The 17,898-nt window shown below is 39.1% G+C and overlaps 1 protein-coding gene across 3 annotated transcripts in view; it reads left to right on the top strand.

Annotated features, from left to right (window-relative positions):
* Positions 1 to 8,371, top strand: part of PRKCE (protein kinase C epsilon) — a 298,545-nt gene extending 290,174 nt beyond the window's left edge. The window contains exon 15 of one of the 3 annotated variants that reach the window (XM_074863552.1): positions 5,136 to 8,371. In XM_074863552.1, coding sequence (XP_074719653.1) covers positions 5,136 to 5,282 — 147 coding nt within the window. In that variant the 3' untranslated portion in view covers positions 5,283 to 8,371. The remainder of the gene's footprint in view (positions 1 to 5,135) is intronic. The other 2 variants (XM_074863553.1, XM_074863554.1) reach the window with 2 other exon arrangements.
* Positions 8,372 to 17,898: the final 9,527 nt, after the last annotated feature.

Raw genomic sequence — 17,898 nt, 5'->3', positions numbered from 1 at the left:
TAAAATTAAATGTTACCATGTAATACATACGAGAAGGTGTGACTCTTGCTGCCTGTCCCATTCCTGCTGCACTGTTGTCCTGTGCGCCTGTAGCTGCAGCAACTTCCTGCCCAGATTTAGTATGCCTGTCATGTGTTTGATGTGCTGCTGATACAGCCGGGTGCTACACTGGAAGCTGCACAGGTAAAGCTCCCCAAACGATTGACAAACTCCAGGATTTCACTGTGGGCTTGAAAATATATGAAGAGGCATCAAGCACTGCTATTGACAGAAAATTGCAGTGGAGTAACGTTAAAGATGATTAATTCAGTGATACAGAAAGCACCATCTGCATCTGCATTTCTGTGCTGACAGTATCTCAGACTGTGAAAATTGTGGATGAGATTTGTATATATTTTGTGTCAAGAGGCCCACTTACTGAAAAATATCATAGCACAATATTTTTTTCTTCCAACATACTGGTTCATTGTTACAATGATCATTTCTGGCCTCACTTACTTGTATTGGTTGTTTGTTCTGGATTAGCTCCTCATTCTACTAAACTAAACAGAAATCTATTAATTGATTTAAAGAGGATTCCTATAATTATATTTAAACAGCATATTGTGAATTTGTAGGAAAATCAGACTAAAATACAAAAGGTAAGATTTTGTGGCAGTGTTGTTTTCTAGCCACCACCTCCATCTTTCTTTCACCTCCTCTGAGTAGCTCTTGAACTTGCTGGACAATTCCAGCCCAGTTTAGTGGAGCCATTGAGTTTGCAAAGGACATGAAAGAGTTTCAGTGATTTTCTGCAAATTAAATGAAAATAAATAATAGTAGAAAGAGATGCCTCCAAGCCAGAGAATTAATTTAATCCTTATTAGGCAGAAGAGAGTCCACTGAGCCTCTTGGCCTCATGACTCACCTGATGAGATGCCCAAGCTTTGCTGAGTTCCCTGGTTTGGAACACCCTCTGTCAGGTCCTTCGTGCCAGGATTTTTGTGGCTTTTCAGTACCAAAGGCTACTGTCATTCACATTTGGTTCATGTGAGTAATGGAAGGAATGGCAAGTTCTGACTTTCTTAGTGTATTTTCAGTGGTAAAAACATCAACTTAAATTTCTTTTTTCACTGTTGCAATTCATATAGTGTCATTTAGTAATCATTAACAGACAAGGTTGGTAATCCTTGACGCTGGAAGGCTTATTAAGCATGTTTTGGAGGGTTTTTTTTAAACTTGAGTGACTGCAGGTAGAAAACTAATTTTATATTGAAATGGTAGTGAAAATAAAACCAGTTCAGAAAGTACTGCTTAATATGTGCTTATTAATAGCACATGAAGTTCCTTTTAATTTTTTAGTAATTATGTGAAGATATTTAAGAAAAAAAGCATTTTGATTCATAAAACGATATCCCTTTGTCCAGAGTTGTACAGGCCAACTAGGAGAGCTGTTTAAATGGTGTTTTATGAAGAGATAGTCTTCTAAAATTTCCAATATCTTTAGCTCTTCAAACAAAAGCAGTAATCTTTGAATAGAATAAAACATGACTTTGACTTCAAAATTGTCATCCTTGATGACCACTAGATCATGTTAATATTTATTAATTCAAGGAGTTCTGTTTCTGTAACATACGTGTTACATCTAATCAGATCGTATCACTCACATGAAGCGAGTCCAGCATGTCTCCCAGGATAAGTGGGTCACACTATGCTCAGACAGGAGACCTATGAAGCAGTCACAGTGCTGGGAAAAAAAAAAAAGATCAACTAGCTGGCACATTTCCTGCACAATAGGTAGTGAGTCACTATTCCTTCTCACTATCAAAGATACTGTGCTGGTAGAGAAGTCACCTTTCAGATGAGATGTAGAATGGGAGACATGTCATTTTTAGTCATTACAAGTGCCGTGGCACTGCTGCTGCTTTGTGAGATGGAGACAGACTGCCTACATGCTGCCTGCAGTAGAGCCACTTCAGTACAGTGTGGAATTTGGCACCTATTGTTGGAAGGTCTTGGGTAGCTGCTGTGCTCCTGCTCTCATATAGCATTGACACATACTGAACACAAGCTCTTTGGGTAGTCTAGAGAGAAGAAAAGTAGCATCTGAAACCTAATCGAATTTTTGTGTGTTTGGGTAGATAGCTGTGGTTTTGAGGCTTCTTTTTTTCCTAATAACCCTAGTTTCTTCAGTCATCAGAAACTGAAAAGTGTTACCTGGAAAAAAGTTTGAAAAGTTAAAATAATGTGTCCAGAAGTCTCGGGAGCTGCAGGCTAAATAAACAGAATGCCCTGCATTTTTAATGATGCATTTGCCAGCCGATCTTAATATTTTTCCTTTTTTCTTCATGATTTCTTTAATGTTCAAAGTTGGATAATAGCTGCACTCTGTTTCCTTCATATACTCTCCTTACCTTGCAGATCTTCTTTCTTTTCTCAGCTTCTCTGCTAGGAGATAGCCACAGACCTTCATACCTTCATCCTGAGCCCTCATGCTGCAACTAGATATTGGTTCATGCTGTTGGCCTATAGACTATTCACAGTACAAGTACATTAAAATAGGAATAGTAGCAGAAATGTGGCCAGACCTGTTTTGTCTTAGCAGATGGGGCCTTGCAAAATAGCCATAGCTTCAGGAAGAAACTGCCAAAGTTGCTAAGGAGAGTTTCTCAAATAAATCTTTCTGTCAAAAAGAAGCACTTGTTATGAACTCTACCTTTTGTCTTGTATGCCTTAATCCACTCACTTTTGTTCCCTGTGATTTACTTAATCTCACTTCATCGGTTGGTTAGTTAGAGGCTTGCTAGCGTATCCTTGCAATCTTAGATTGCTCCATACTTGTCCAGTTAATTAATTGGGTGACTTACATCTATGCTGCCAAAAAGATGTGGAATTGTTTATAAATCTGAGAAAATAAAAACTTCTATTTCCTTCTTTGGTCTTGAAGACATGTTTTAAGACATGCTAGGCATTTAAATCTAAGCAAATACCTTTGTTTGTTGTTTCAGAAGTGTTTGGGATTTGAATTTCTACTGGAGGTACAGTTATTTTTCATCAATGGGATTTAGGTACACCGGTGTTGGGACAGTTTTTCAGGTGTACTCATCTGCACTCTTTTTCACCTAACACCTTCACAATCTTAGGGATGGTTTTATGGAAAAAGTAGCTATTGGGAATTAATTGCCTCGATAGGCTTTGTGGAATTTGTCATCTTATTCTTTTAACTTCAGCAAGGAAATAACACTTTTCACAAATACGCTCAGTATGAAAACCTGAAAAAAATATATACTGTGTTTGTTCTCAGCTAGTCCAGAGCTTATTTGCCCTGGATAGCTGGTGGTTAAAGTATGAGTGTAGTCACGTTTCTCTTGCACATAACTACAGTTCTGAATTTGAATTCTACTTTCTACAAATACTCACTTATCTCCTTCTGCTTTAGTGACTATTCCTGTAGTAAATGTATTGTATGAGAGTGTCAAAATACTATGGTAGGACATGGGGAACAAGAGGAATGTAGATGTAGTTGCAATGTAATGCATTTAAAAATTCATATGGAATTTCATTCTTATTTTGCAGCATTTGCCAAAATGACTGAGAAAAAAACATAAAGCCCAAAGCCGCATCCCTCAGACTTTATGCAGTTCAGAGTATACGGGTCATATACACTTTATGTCCAGTCTTTATGTACAAAGTAAATATTACAAATGTGAACAATATAAACATATATGTATATGTTTGTTAAGTCCATATTCCTTTCCTTTTAATGGAATTTTGTAGATAGAGGATGTGGATTTTTGGTTGCCTGCACTTAGAAAGTACTTGGTTTACAAGTGATAGTCTTGCATTTATATAGACCTTTTTTTCCCTATATCTATAAAGTTCTTACAAGCAATGTAGGTTAAGGTTGCTATGACCATTTTCTTTGAGAAAGAAAACTGTTTGTTTTAGTACCTCAGTAGAGCTGATTAAGAAAATACATTAATCTGTATATTTTATAGGAAAATTTACCTGCATTGAAAGAAGGCATATATCCCATTTGGCATACATTAATGTATGCTATGATGTATCGCTTTACAAGTCAAATAGCTATTCTATTTCTGGTATCCTCTTAATCTCAGACATGTGCAGGATGGACACAAAGCTAGTTTTCAGTGTGTCATTGTGCGTCCATTAAGTATCATTAGATTTCGTGAAACAAAGAAGAAAGAGAGACTTGTTCCAATTCTCTGAACCTGTACATGCCTGAAATACACTGCTGACATGGAAAACATGAACAGTGCAGGTCTTAAGGGAATGACCATGGGGAATGTTTTCCCTGGTAGCTTTTAGGCTTTTTTACATGCAAGTGGTCACAGATAGTCACTGTTGTGAGTGCCCTGAGGACAACAAATCGGCCTCCCCAAGGCTGTCTCTAGTTAATATGTCTTATCCCAACCAGAACATGCACAGTTGCACTTTGTTGACCCAACTTCCCTGGAAGAGCGAGGTGCTTTATACTTCAGTGGGGAAATCCTGATGCCATTGAAATAAAGAAGAGTTCTGAGGTGTATTTCTCTGGAGCCAGAATTTCACACTTTGCCACAGTGCTCTGAATGACATTCAGCTGCATTAGTAAATCTGAGTTGCCAATGTGGAGCTCAAGGATTTTGGACTGAGAGCTGTTGCGAGGTCTACATCTGATTTTAAAGCTGAGTGTAGTCAGATATAAACAGTTAACTTAGAGTTGAAACAGTAGGCTACATTGTGGGGAAATCAATTAAATCAGTTCACACTGTGCCTCTGAAATGAGATATCATTATGTTCAAATCTAAGAGGAAACAGCCATGTCACCTATTATGCCAAAGCCTTTTTTAAACTAGTCCTAATCTCAGCTTCCTGCTTTATCATCATATTGCTATTCCTTCACCTGTCAGAGACCTGTGAGTCTCTGGGAACTCATTTATAGTACCGCTTCTGTGGCCTCTCCCAAACTCATTTATAGTACTTGCTCCTGTAGCTTCTCTCATACGTCTGTTATTCTTTGTGTGAAGTAGCTCCTCTTTTATTTCAATCATTCCAGAAAATTCAGCCTTTCAGGGGGGATGGAGAGGAGGGATATCACCTTTTATTTTACTGTGCTGTTTTACCATTCACCTTGTTTGTATTTTTCTTCTCAGAAAACCAAAAGGGATGTAAATAACTTTGATCAAGACTTTACACGAGAAGAACCAGTATTAACGCTAGTGGATGAGACAATTATAAAACAAATCAATCAAGAAGAATTTAAAGGGTTCTCTTATTTTGGAGAAGAGCTACTGCCATAGACAACGCTAGGCTGACAGATGAATGATGCTGCAAGAAGTGATTCTGAAGAGATCATCAAATTACTGAGACTCAGTAGATCAAGAACTACTTCTCTTACCCTGAGCCCATATCCCCAATTAACGTATATATTTATTGGTTTTCTCCTTTTATCTTCTGACCTGAAAGCACTCTTAATTTCTGTCTCACAAAGTGATGCAAAATAATTTTGTATCAGAAATTGTAGATGTAACACACTGCTGTATATTTACAACTTTTCTTTTATTCCTAAGATCTCCCTAGAGGACAAAATTGCATCTTTTCCATGGAAAATGAAGCCGTGCTGTTAAAAGTGATTTAGCAGATCATGTTCTGTAATTGTCCATATGTATTTAAGCTAAGAAGGTGAGAACTGTTTCTTCTGCCCAGATGGTTACAGTGAGATCTGTACTCAGATGCGGAACAAATAAGTACTATATTGCCCTTTGGTAAGCAAAGAAATCTGCCTTTGTAGAGGTGTAATCCTCAATTATGAATTTATTGTGGTGAGGTACAAACTTAAAATAAAGCTATCCAGAAAAAGCAGCACATCAATTAAGGCTTTCAACGAAGTTCCTCGTACAATTTACATAAAACTCTTAGGAATAAGAAGAGTCACAAAGATAACTGAAATTTTATTTAAAGCAAGAAATAGATACGATAATGGATAGTTATTAAAGGGCTAAAGAATAAAAAGCCTGTAGAACTTTAACACAGCTATATATAGGCATTTTACAGTTTTTCAGGCAATTGGGTGTACTATCCATGTTACCAAATTTAATATCCATTTAAATGAACCATTAATGTGATGGCAAGCTTGAAAATGTTTACAGTTAATTTTACATAAAAAATTAATTATAAACATTATAAATTTGCCTTTTCCATTGTAGTTAAGTTGATAAATAATTTCTTATTTATATTTATTTTCTCAGCAGTGTGTTACTTTTGCACACTTTTACAAAACCATAATACTACTGTGTTTGTTGTTTTTTATGTTTAAAATCTAAAGAGAAATCTGCTTTTAGAAGACACAACATAAGGCTACACGTGCATTATGTGGAAGTGTGTTAAAAAACTGAAGATCAAACATTCACAAACTGACATTATTGAAAGTTGTAAATTGAATTTTTTTGTGTATGAATTGAAATGGTAACTCATGTGGACAATATTACTAATGTGAAGTTACCTCCTGTAGATACGCTAACAGTGTTATGTACTTATATTTCCAGGAGTACCCTGTGGTTTGGTTTTTGGTTGGGGTTTTTTTTTTGTGTACATGTATCGCTGAGGTCATTTTATTATATATTTTACTGGACTGAGTGAGCGGTCATTGGAATCCATTTTAATTGTTGCACATGGATTTCCAGCTGCACAAAAATATATATACTTGTGATTGGCAAAGTGGCACTTAAGAAGCTTTTTTGCCTTTTGTACAGGTGAGATTTTGTATATAGTGTTTGCTGCAAGGCCTGTGGAATTCATTGAATATAGAGGTATCAACTGCTGCATGTTCAGGCATACTATTAAAATGTTAGTCTATGAAAGAATAATTATAATAATGTCCATGTGCAATACTCTTGTATGTGTATTGGTTCAAGTTACTGTCAGAGAGATGAGGTTTTTGTTATAAAAGATGTAGACATATATTAAGCTATACTAAATCTCTTGTATAGTTCTCTTCAACTCTATTATGACATGATAGAGCTCAGAAAGAGAAAGGAATGTTACAAATTGTGGTGGACAAAGTGTGAATCATTGGCTTTAAGAGATAATCTTGGACTCAAGCAGATGAGCTAGTTTGTGTCAGTTTTGCGTCTGGCTGCTCATAGCCTGTTACTGATGACAACATTCAGTTCCATTTTGTTTTGTTTTTAAAACTCAGGTGTAATTATTATATATATTCTTATGATGATTTCAAAATATTAAATATTATGAGATATCAATTAATGTGTTGTCTGGCCTACAGGTGTAATAATGGATCAAGCCTTTAGTTTAATTTAATTTATCTTCACTGATCTTTTGTACTGGGAAGAAACTAGCTTCTGGAGCTGAGTTACCAGCACAGAAACATCTTAATGATTGCATCATCTCAATGTTTAAATTTCTTTTTCTTTTAGAAATATATTGTAGAACTGCCCATCAATTTGTGTCTCGCCACTGGCTCTGTTTATTTCTCATCACGGTTAGCTTTTGACATCCAGGCAAGAACTGATCACAATGCTAAAGTGTTCTTTTCCATAGGTGAGTAGACTGGCTAGGAAGACAAGTTAGCGGATAGTGCACTACTGTTTGTACAACAAGAGGCCTTTACACAAAACTCTGAGCATTTATTTTGAAGGAATATGTGTCCCATAAAGCTTTTGTAAGCAAGCTATGTAGTCTGTATTCCCGTTTCTAACATGAAGATAATTAGTAAATGTTTATATTTCAAGAGGCCTCAGCACCTGCAGTGTTTGGTAGGATGCTAAGAGAAGAGTGAAGGAGATAAAAATTTTTGCATGGGCAGATATTTCTTCAATATAAATAGTTAGATCCTCTGCATTGGGTTTACATCAGAAGGTTTGTCTGTTACCTTGAACATTTTTTAAAGATAATTCTTAAAAATGGACATTCTGTTACATTTCTGCCTGTTCTGTAAAATCTTTCCTGTTCCTTCTTTGTAAAATGAGTGCAAAATGCCAAAAAGATTATTAATAATAATAATAATTATAAAGAATCCATTGTTTCTTGTTTTTCCTCCCAAATAGACTTTATTAAAAAATGGAAACACATTTTTCTCCATAGGTGAAAAATATTTCTCTCCAAAAAAGGCTTACAAATTACCTCTTTTTAAATTATGTGCAGAATAGTTCTGGCTAAATATAAAATGTATTCAGTTGGGGGGGAGGTTTTTTTTTTATTGTGAGGATTTATTTGTACAGAATTTTTTTCTTATGGATGTAATTTGAATCTCTTGCCATTCATTAGTGTTATTTCATCGTAAACATTATTACTGTGCCAAATGTACTGTATTCAAAAGGATGTGAATGTGTATTGTTTCGGAACCTAATAAATACAGTGATGTTAAATCTTATTTTTTTCCCCAAAGTTTTCCTGAGTATTTCCTAATGAGGAAGAAAGAAAGATGAAGGATGAATATTTTTTTCCTGTTACATGTTGTACAAAATACTATGAGCTTGTCTTTTAGGAGTGGACATTTTGCAAAGGAAGGATTTGCTAACAAGAGCCTCATCTGTGAAGCACTAAACGCTCCCAAGAGACACACAGGTAGCAGTGCATGAACACTATTTATATTGGTCAATATAACATGTAACTCAAAAACACCAAGCAGGTGAGTTTAGAGACTTTTTTTGCTTAACAACTACATACTGGTTACTGAGTTCTGACTGATCCCAGCATTCTGCTTAGCTGCATTGTTAAAACTCACTTCAGCAGGGCACTGTTTACAAACATGTGAGACTGCTTTAGTCTTTAATTGGATTGATTAGAGGGATTACTAGTATGCATAAATTGAATTAATTAGGGTCATAGATCTTGTTAAATTATTTAACTTAATCTGTCAGTGTGATACTGTCTGAAATTTCAATATTACATCATGTTTCAATTTGCACCTTAAATACTTTCCATTTTCATTCTTAACTTCTGTTTCAGTAGATCAGCTATCAGCATATTCTGGCAGTAATTCCAGTTCACAATCTCCAGTTAGTATACTTAGCTAGTAGGTATACTGCTAGCTTTAAAAAACAAAATAAAAAATGAAAAAATTAAAGAGTGTTTTCTGTTCAAATTGCAGCTTTTGCATAAAGCTCCATTTTTTTCCTTCATGCTGAGTCTTCTCAAAGTCACTGAACGTGTTTGGTGCCTACAAGCATATTCCAAATCTTGTGCGTTGACAGCGTTAGCATAAGCTTTGTCACACAGATTTTACCAGTTAAACAACTATGTAACATCTTGATTTTCTGGGTACATCTTGCAACCTTAAAAGCATAGGAAGAACCTAATTGTCATCTTGCAAACAGTAAGCATTACTGGTCTCCATAATACATCATCATGTTTTCTCGTAATGCTGTAACTGATGTGCATTAAGAAGAGTTTTTATCCTTGCTGATGGACTGCAAAATTTGGAAAGACGGCAGTCTTTTAAGAGAAATGAGTTGCAGTCTGATTGACTGTCCATGCTGTAAATGTGGTACTAAAAGTTCAGGGAGAGAGTCTCAGTATGTATCTGTCTGCTTCTGTGGCCTTCCACGCAGGGGATGTTAAATCACTTTACAGTCAAAAATGGTTTTAGCCTTTTAGTAGTCTGGTCAGGTACATGAGTAAATCAATGAGATAAGCACCTAAACAAACTGATCAAAATCAGAATAATTATCTAATAGTGAATTGAAGCATTGAATAGGTGGACATATCCTAACTCAAGCTACAGAAATCAATTTGGGTCTTCATCTGTGTATACTGTTTGAGCAAAACAATTTTTTTAATTAAAAACACATGGGGTGAACATGCCTCATCCCAGACATGAGGAGAAAATGAGAATGAGTTGGATCAGAGTGGACCTCTTAGGAACAAGAAACTTTTAATCTGAGTAACATAAATAAGGTATTCATGTAATCAGAAGCAGGTGTGAGCAGCCTACTGGGTCAAACCAAACATCACTCAGGTCAGGTATCCTGCTCTTGGCACTGATTAGAAATCAGTAAGTCAGCTTTGATTGCAGCTATAGCAGTATAAAAGTATAACAAATAGAAAATACCTATGGAAAAACCTGAGAACGGGAAAGCATGAGATGGTGTTCTGCTTGCAGCAGTTTGATTCCGTGATGTTATGGAATAGATGGTCTTGTCTGTATTATATTTAATACCTCTGAATTAACTTTCTTTTGATTAATCAGTTTTTGAACAACATCAACTTCTGGCATGCAAAACATTCTGTGGGAAAGAGCTACACAGCTCAACTAATCATTATGTTAAAAGTGATCTCCTTTTGTTTATTCTGACCCAGTCATAATTCCATTTTATGCTGCCTGGGTCTTTCTTTGAAAGAAGATAAATAATCATTTGCTATTCACCTTTTTCATGACACTCAGAATTTTATAGGTCACTGATACATCCTTCCTCAGCCAGTTCTTTTTCAGACTGAAAAGTCTTCCCCTGTCTGCAAAATGGCATCCTAAAGACACATCCCATATTTTTGGTCATCTATGTCAACTTCTAAATCTTTTCTAGTTCTACTGTATGCCTGTTGAAGATGGGGAGTAGAATTACGTGTAATATTCACTATGTGGACGCAATGTGGATTATTACAGTGACTGGTGTGTTCTGTTTTGGTTTCTGTTACATTTTTACATCTTTTTTTTCTTAATCTAAGTTTATTCTCAATTATTTCAGAGGCCTTCCCAGATTAGTGTCAGTTGTAAATCTAATATGCATGCTTTCTATTAGATTCTCCAGACATAATGAAAATAGGTTCTGTCCAGGACATAATGAATATAGGTTAAATAGGAGTTTAAGCAGTGCAAAATTCTGCCTTGTTGCAGGCTTCCATTTTAGCAACAAACCTTTGATGGTTACCTTCTCCATATGGTTTTCCTACTGCTTTTGTACCCCCTATATATAGCTCTGTTTAGACTGTCTTTCTCTAGCTTGCTTATTAGAACATTGCGTGCAACAAATATTTTTCCAAAATCAAGATACACGACATGCTCTACTCCCCTCATATCAATACAGGCTCTTAATGTGTTCTTGAATATCCCTCTTTTGACACATTAGTTACAATGAAGGGGGAGAAAGATAAACGTTTTCTTAGCACATTGGGAAAATGTATATATGTGCCAAAATAGTTTCCACTCCATCTCTCCTTTTACCTCATCATTGCTGTGGAAGCAGGAGATAGGAGCAGCAGCCTGAGGTGGAACACAAGCTGCCACTATAAATATTGTGAAATGATTATGCAAGACTGTCCAAAATTTGGAAAAGAATTAAAGAACTTTCACATTTGTACACAGATGTTTAATCCTTGGAAAAAAAATCAGGACGAAAGTCAGTGACCTGCAGTCTATTGCTGATTTGGGCACTGGATTGAGAACTGAATTGAGCATTGTGTACACTTGTCATCACCATCCAATACTACCCATTTGATCTAGTATCTTACGTACTACAGGAGGTAGCATGAAGATAAGACTAAAGCTGCTAGTAGCAGCAAGAGTCAGTGCCAGGCTGATGCTCATCTGTGCCAACACACATGCTCATTTCTCTGAACCTATTAAGACAAAATGTTACCCACAGGTGCCATACATCCAGGATTGGTGCTGCAAGGGGGAAAGCAAAGAACAGGAGTCCTCTTCTGACATGCACTAGCTGTTAGGTTAGTTTGGTCACCTTATGTAGCTGTACCCTTGACAACCTTTCAGGAATAAGCCAGATATTCCTTGAGTGACAATAAATACATCCCTGTTCAAATCAGATGGTGACAGTTACAGAGAGGGAGAGACTGGAATAGCAACACAAAGACGTGTGTCTAAATGTCAGAAATGTACTTGTTGCTTGTGCTTTCATGTAGAAAAACACAAGTACAGTTGCCTAAGCAACCTCCTGTTTTCATTGACACAAGCAGCATGGAGCTTGAGACTTCAAAATTGTGCAAAGGGATTGATACTAGTATGGCCACTTTACAAATCAAACTGAACCTAGGTGCTGTGGTGATGATTTCCTTCTTATTGTGCTAGTATAAAATCAGCAGAAGTGCTCAGAAAAGAGCATGGGTGAAGCTAGTCAGTGCTCTCACTGTCCTAGTGTTTCTGAGCACAAGGTGTTTTCAAACCATGCTTCACTAAATACATGCTGGTGGTCTCATGAAAAGGCTTCATGTCTGCATGGAGTCCCTTTCATTCCTCTTTTCAGTTGCTAAGCCAAAAGACAGCCAAAAGTTGTGTGCAATCAGATGCACTAGCTGATGCATAAGGGAGGTGTGTTTTTTGGCTTTACAATGGGACAAGCTTTTTATTGAAACATGGTCACACCCAGGCAAAGTTTGAGAACCTCTGTGTTCTAGAAAAGCTATTTACTCAGAATCTTTGGTACATCAAAAAAGAACATTTTCTGTTGATTTTTGGTTAATGAGCAGTGAGAAGTAGGCTAAGATATCCAGCACATGGAGGCACATTTTTCTAAATAATGATGTGGTTGATTAAGGATTAAGGTGAGCAGATTGAGGGTCAAAGAGATTATGCAAATCTCACATAGGTAAATGTTTATGTTAGGGTGGGGATCATCGTCCAGTTTAGAAGCAAACTTAAGACCTTTAAACTTTACTTGTCAGAATAATGTGAAGACATTTTTTCATTGATTAGATGATATGCTAACCTCTTACATGCTAGTGTATTGCACCTGCACTCTTATTTTCCTTCTGTAATGGACACAAGCTGAACTTCCTAGATCCTGAATTCTGCTGTTATGAGGCCTGTTCACACTTTACAATGCTGCTCTACTGAAGTACAGGGTTGTGTGAAATCCCTCAAGCACCACCTCCTAGCTGCTGAACTGAGGCTCTGGGTAACTCCAAGATCAGTCCTGCTGGAGCGCAGGAATCTTGCTGGAAAACTGGTGTTCTAGAGCAGATTTTTCCCCACACTTTTCCAATCCCAAATACAGGGCCAACATTGAAGGGCTAGTAATAAGCAGTATTAAACCATCAGTCTTTAATACCACCAGGGAAATCTCCTTCCTCCGGAAGGAGTCAACTTACATCCAACATCCTCTCAATACTTCCCTGCTGAAAGCCTGTGTACTATCAGCCATTAGCCTTCTGAGAGGCCCATACCAAGTGGTGAGCTGTCAAGATGTTCATCTCAGTCACATTATCCTTTTTCTTATTTGCTTGCTCAGGGAGAAAAGTAACACACCGCAGGAGCATTTTGCAGTGGATTATAATGCTGCCACCATGTATTTGGTTGACACACTGAGAGAGGATCTCCAGCTGCAAGACTTCAAATATGAAAGCTTTACTGATGTTTTTGTTCTTGTTAATATTGCTGCCTGTGTTGGGAGAAGAGTCTGGGTGATGAAGAGTGGAGAGTATTAATTTTCATTTACTGAGCTGTCTAGCAATAATTTGAACCACCCACACAGCTGAACAAGTTGATTTCAGAGCCAGGGAGGTTATCGACACCGATAAAAAAGCAGCTGTCATATAGTTTAGACACTATGCATGGGCAAAAAGCCTCCTGGTATATCACTTATATGCAAATTGAAAGTATTCCTGTAACCTCTGACCCTGCTTGTAAACAGCAGATTCCAGGAATTCTGCTGGAAACCATACATTACTAAGGCAAAACTCTACTTAGCAATAAACATGCTTTCCTCAGTGAAAGAATCTGGAAGTGGAAGAATGCAAGACCTTGAGATGCACTGCTGATTGTGGGGAAATGGCTGAGGCCACCTCCCGCCTAACGGCTGGGTAAACACCCACCCTTGCAGAGCTCCCAGAGGAAATATGTAAACCAGACATGGCTGTCGTGCGTGAGCACCTCGTTAACATACTATCAGGCATTCACAGGTGACAGCTGTGCAGTGCCAGGACTGAGTGGACCCACAATTTGAGCTTGCTCTGGCATGAAATGGGAAGTAGTTGGAGGAATTCAAAGAACTGAGTGGAAGGATGGTTATTTTAATGGCAGCAAGAGGACTGAGGAGCAAGTAGGTGAGAATGGGAAAGACACACAACACAGTAGCAGTTCGAAATGAAAAATCCCCTTGGAACAGGAGAGGTTTCCAATGATGAAAGAGAACGGTGAGATGATTGCTGAAAGATGATCAAGGGAGGAAACGTGAATCTTGGATAGAAGCTAAGCATAGGAGGGAACAAGAAGAATTTCAAGTGGATGTCTGCTTCAAAGACATTATGCCCAAGCTACTTTTAAAATAGCGAGCGTGGGTACCATTACCTCAGCAGTGCAGCCTCGTGTTCAAATATTTATCTGGCGCCTGAGGGAGGGGACTTTACAATCAGCTGAGAACTCAATGTGGCTGCTGATTACATTGCTAGGAGTAAAGAGCAACTGGGTTTAAAGCTAATCCAGGGTGTTTATACACAATTTGACCTATACTGGAAGCACATCTAAATAAGAACCCAAAGGTTGTTGTGTTCATGGAAAATACACCACATGCTCTCTTCCATCAGAATTGCCGCTTGGCCATCATCTCCTTGCCAAAAATATGTTTATAAAGCTCTTGCACTCAGCTCTTTCAAGGGAAGGGCATAATTTTTAAATCCAGTACTGCAATGTTTTTGAAACACTGCAGGAAATCCAAGCTTTACAGCCTACGTGTTAAAAAATGTAGGGCAGATAGTATGCTAGGGTTTGCGCCCCCCCCCCCCCCCCCCCAAAAAAAAAAAAAAAGCAGAGGTGGATTGTTCTAATATAAAATAGAATAAATCTCTGTTATTGGTGTTGTATATGTCCTCACACAAGGAAAATATGTGTGTTTCTTCACTATGGAAATGTCAGTAAATGGTAGGGAGATGATCAAGTAAAGAACTATGCTACCAGTCTATGGCTATTAGCCCACTGACATCGTGATGCTGCACCAAATGGACATGCAGCATTTTTTCAGTTTCGTCCTTCCTGTTCATTTAGCAATGCAAGAAAAACTTTTCATATGTCAAAGGCAATAAAGTAAAACAGTGCAACAAAACAAATAGGAGATCATAGAATCACAGAATGGTTTTTGTTGGAAGGGACCATCTAGTTCCAACCCCCCTGCCATGGGCAGGGACACCTTCCACTAGACCAGGTTGCTCAAAGCCCCGTCCAAACTGGCCTTGAACACTTCCAGGGAGGGGGCAGCCACAACCTCTCTGGGCAACCTGTTCCAGTGTCTCACCACCTGCACAGTGAAGAATTTCTTCCTTACAACTAACCTAAATCTACCCTCTTTCAGTTTAAAGCCATTACCCCCTGGTCCTATTGCTACATGCCCTTGTAAAAAGTCCCTCCCCATCTTTCCTGTAGCCCCCTTTAGGTAGTGGAAGGCCGCTATAAGGTCGTTCCGGAGTCTTCTCTTCTCCAGGCTGAACAACCCCAACTCTCTCAGCCTGTCCTCATAAGGGAGGTGCTCCAGCCCCCTGATCATCTTTGTGTTCCTCCTCTGGACTCACTCGAGCAGGTCCATGTCCTTCTGATGTTGGGTGCCCCAGAGCCGGACACAGCACTCCAGATGGGGTCTCATGAGAGCAGAGTAGAGGGGGAGAATCACCTCCTTCAACCTGCTTGGTCAAGCTTCTCTTGATGCAGCCCAGGATGCAATTGGCTTTCTGGGCTTTGAGTGCACATCACAGGGTCATGTTGAGCTTCTCATCAACCAACACCCCCAAATCCTTCTCTGCAGGGCAGCTCTCAATCCACTCATCGCCCGGCCTGTGTTTGTGCTTGGGATTGCCCTGACCCATGTGCAGCACCTTGCACTTGGCCTTGTTGAACTTCATGAGGTTTGCATGGCCCACCTCTCCAGCCTGTCCAGGTCCCTCTGGATGGCACATCCCTTCCCTCCAGCATGTCAGCTGCTGCACTCAGTTCCAATGTCCATGTCACCAACAAAGATGTTAAATGCCAGTTTAACATGGCACCAGATGTAAGCGCCAGTCCCAGCACCAACCCCTGAGGAACACCATGCTTCACTGGTTTCCACTTGAACATCAAGCTGTTGACTGCAACTCCTTGAGTATGACCATCCAGCCAATTCCCTATCCACTGAGTGGTCCATCCGTCGAATCCATGTTTCTCCAATTTAGATACAGGGATGTCATGTGGGACAGTGTCAAATGCTTTCCACAAGTCCAGATAGCTCTTTAACTTCCATGTAGAGGATCGAAAATTATGCTAAAGCAAATATTTTCTGCATTCAGAGTATATTTTAATTTATCAATGTTCGGGCTTCTTCTCTGAGTGCTCAATTTTTCAGAATAGAAAACTAGCATAATGTTACTGGCAGACCAAGCTGACAAAAGGGGTGATTTGCAAAATCTTTTTTTTTTTTTAGCCCAGAAGCATTTTGTAATTGTTATGTGCTGTGATAGTTAAGCCAGCCTGTCAGGCCACAGTGGCTGAAAGGGATGATCCTGTCCATCTGTCCCTGCTCTCAGCCATGTGATCCCAACTTTGTGGGCACTGTGAGCTGGGATTCAAGCATGCTAGGTGTTGTACTCCACTCCTCCTCTCCACTTACCAGTTCCCTGAAATGCTCTTATGGGAAATAGTGTACGTCAGCACCCACTCTCTTATTTACAATGTGTAGAGCCTATTTAGCACACTCCCCTGCAAAGAGGGCAGTCTCCCTTCCTGCCTCCCAGAGTTTCCTGTTCATGCTGCTGGCTTTGTGCTGGCTCTGGCAATTGCCTGACCTCTTTTGAGACGATCCAGCTTGCTAATCTGATAGGAAACAACTCACTTTTTTCATGAGTCAGTTCTCTGCCACTTTAGAAAGCTGTATTAGTTCATAAAAGGGTCAGGTGCATGCCGGACAACTGAAGGCAAGTGGTGTGGTTGCAGAACTGGGAATGGCAAGGTGGGAGAAAGAGGAAAGACTGTTCTTTGGGGTGGCGGGGGTGGGCAGTCCATCTCAGGTCACCTTACCACTTCTTAGCTAAATAGGCTCAGGGCGCACCATTGCAAAGGTGAGAAACAACAAAAGGACAATCCTGTGCTGCAGGAAACCATGCTGATGAAGCAGTGGGGTGTTGCCCTGTCTGGGAATCAGTGCTGGTGCAGTGCTGGTATGATGGATGCAGTTGCTGAAAAAGTAGCAGTTCAAATGTGGTGATTCAAGTGAGATATAAAATTAAGCTCTTGAACAGTGGGTTTTAAAATAGCACTAACAAGAAAGCCCACAGTTTTCAGTGGAAGTTCAATAGGGAATTAAGATAAAATACAAAAGTTAGAATGACCCACCCAAAAAAAGTGAGGGAAGAATTGCCGGTGATTCCATTCAAGAATGTCTTGTCCTCAGGCAAGCAGTCTACGTGGCCTCCAGGGTTGAACAGGAACCACTCTTCCCACTCAGACATGAACATCACCCAGCTGGGTATGACCTACTAGCGTACTCCCTGTAGCCTTCACACTTGGACCAGAATCCAGAGTTATGCTAGGGACTGTGTGATCACAGGCACACATTCCTGCTGCACTTATCAGTCTCCCGAAGAGCTCCTATGGGCCTGCAGAAATGATACAGAACAGCACCCACTCTCCTACTTGTTGGATGTGCAAAATAATAAACTACAGGGCTGACAGAACTATATCATTTTAGTAAAGGGGTTTTGTGGGGTTTTTTTTTACAAACAGATATTCTTGGATTTATTTGCCTAGATGTAGACCCCAGAGGCTCCAGACAGATATCGTAGATCATCAGTTTGTACCTCTGCAGCAATATTCAAAAAACTGAGCATGCTTAGTATTTCACCAAAAGAGCTGATGAACTAGCAGTTGCTTTGGTGAAACTTGTCTTTGTTTCTCTGGTTTCCATGGACTGGGATGGGGTTTTACCACCCCTTTCCAAGCCATCAGCTCACAGCTCGGCTACAGCCTTGGCTAGTACAATGACAGGAGGT

This window comes from Strix uralensis, chromosome 3 (assembly GCF_047716275.1).
Source record: "Strix uralensis isolate ZFMK-TIS-50842 chromosome 3, bStrUra1, whole genome shotgun sequence".
In the NCBI taxonomy this organism is placed as follows: Eukaryota; Metazoa; Chordata; class Aves; order Strigiformes; family Strigidae; genus Strix; species Strix uralensis.
This window is presented reverse-complemented; position numbering and strand designations above follow the sequence as displayed.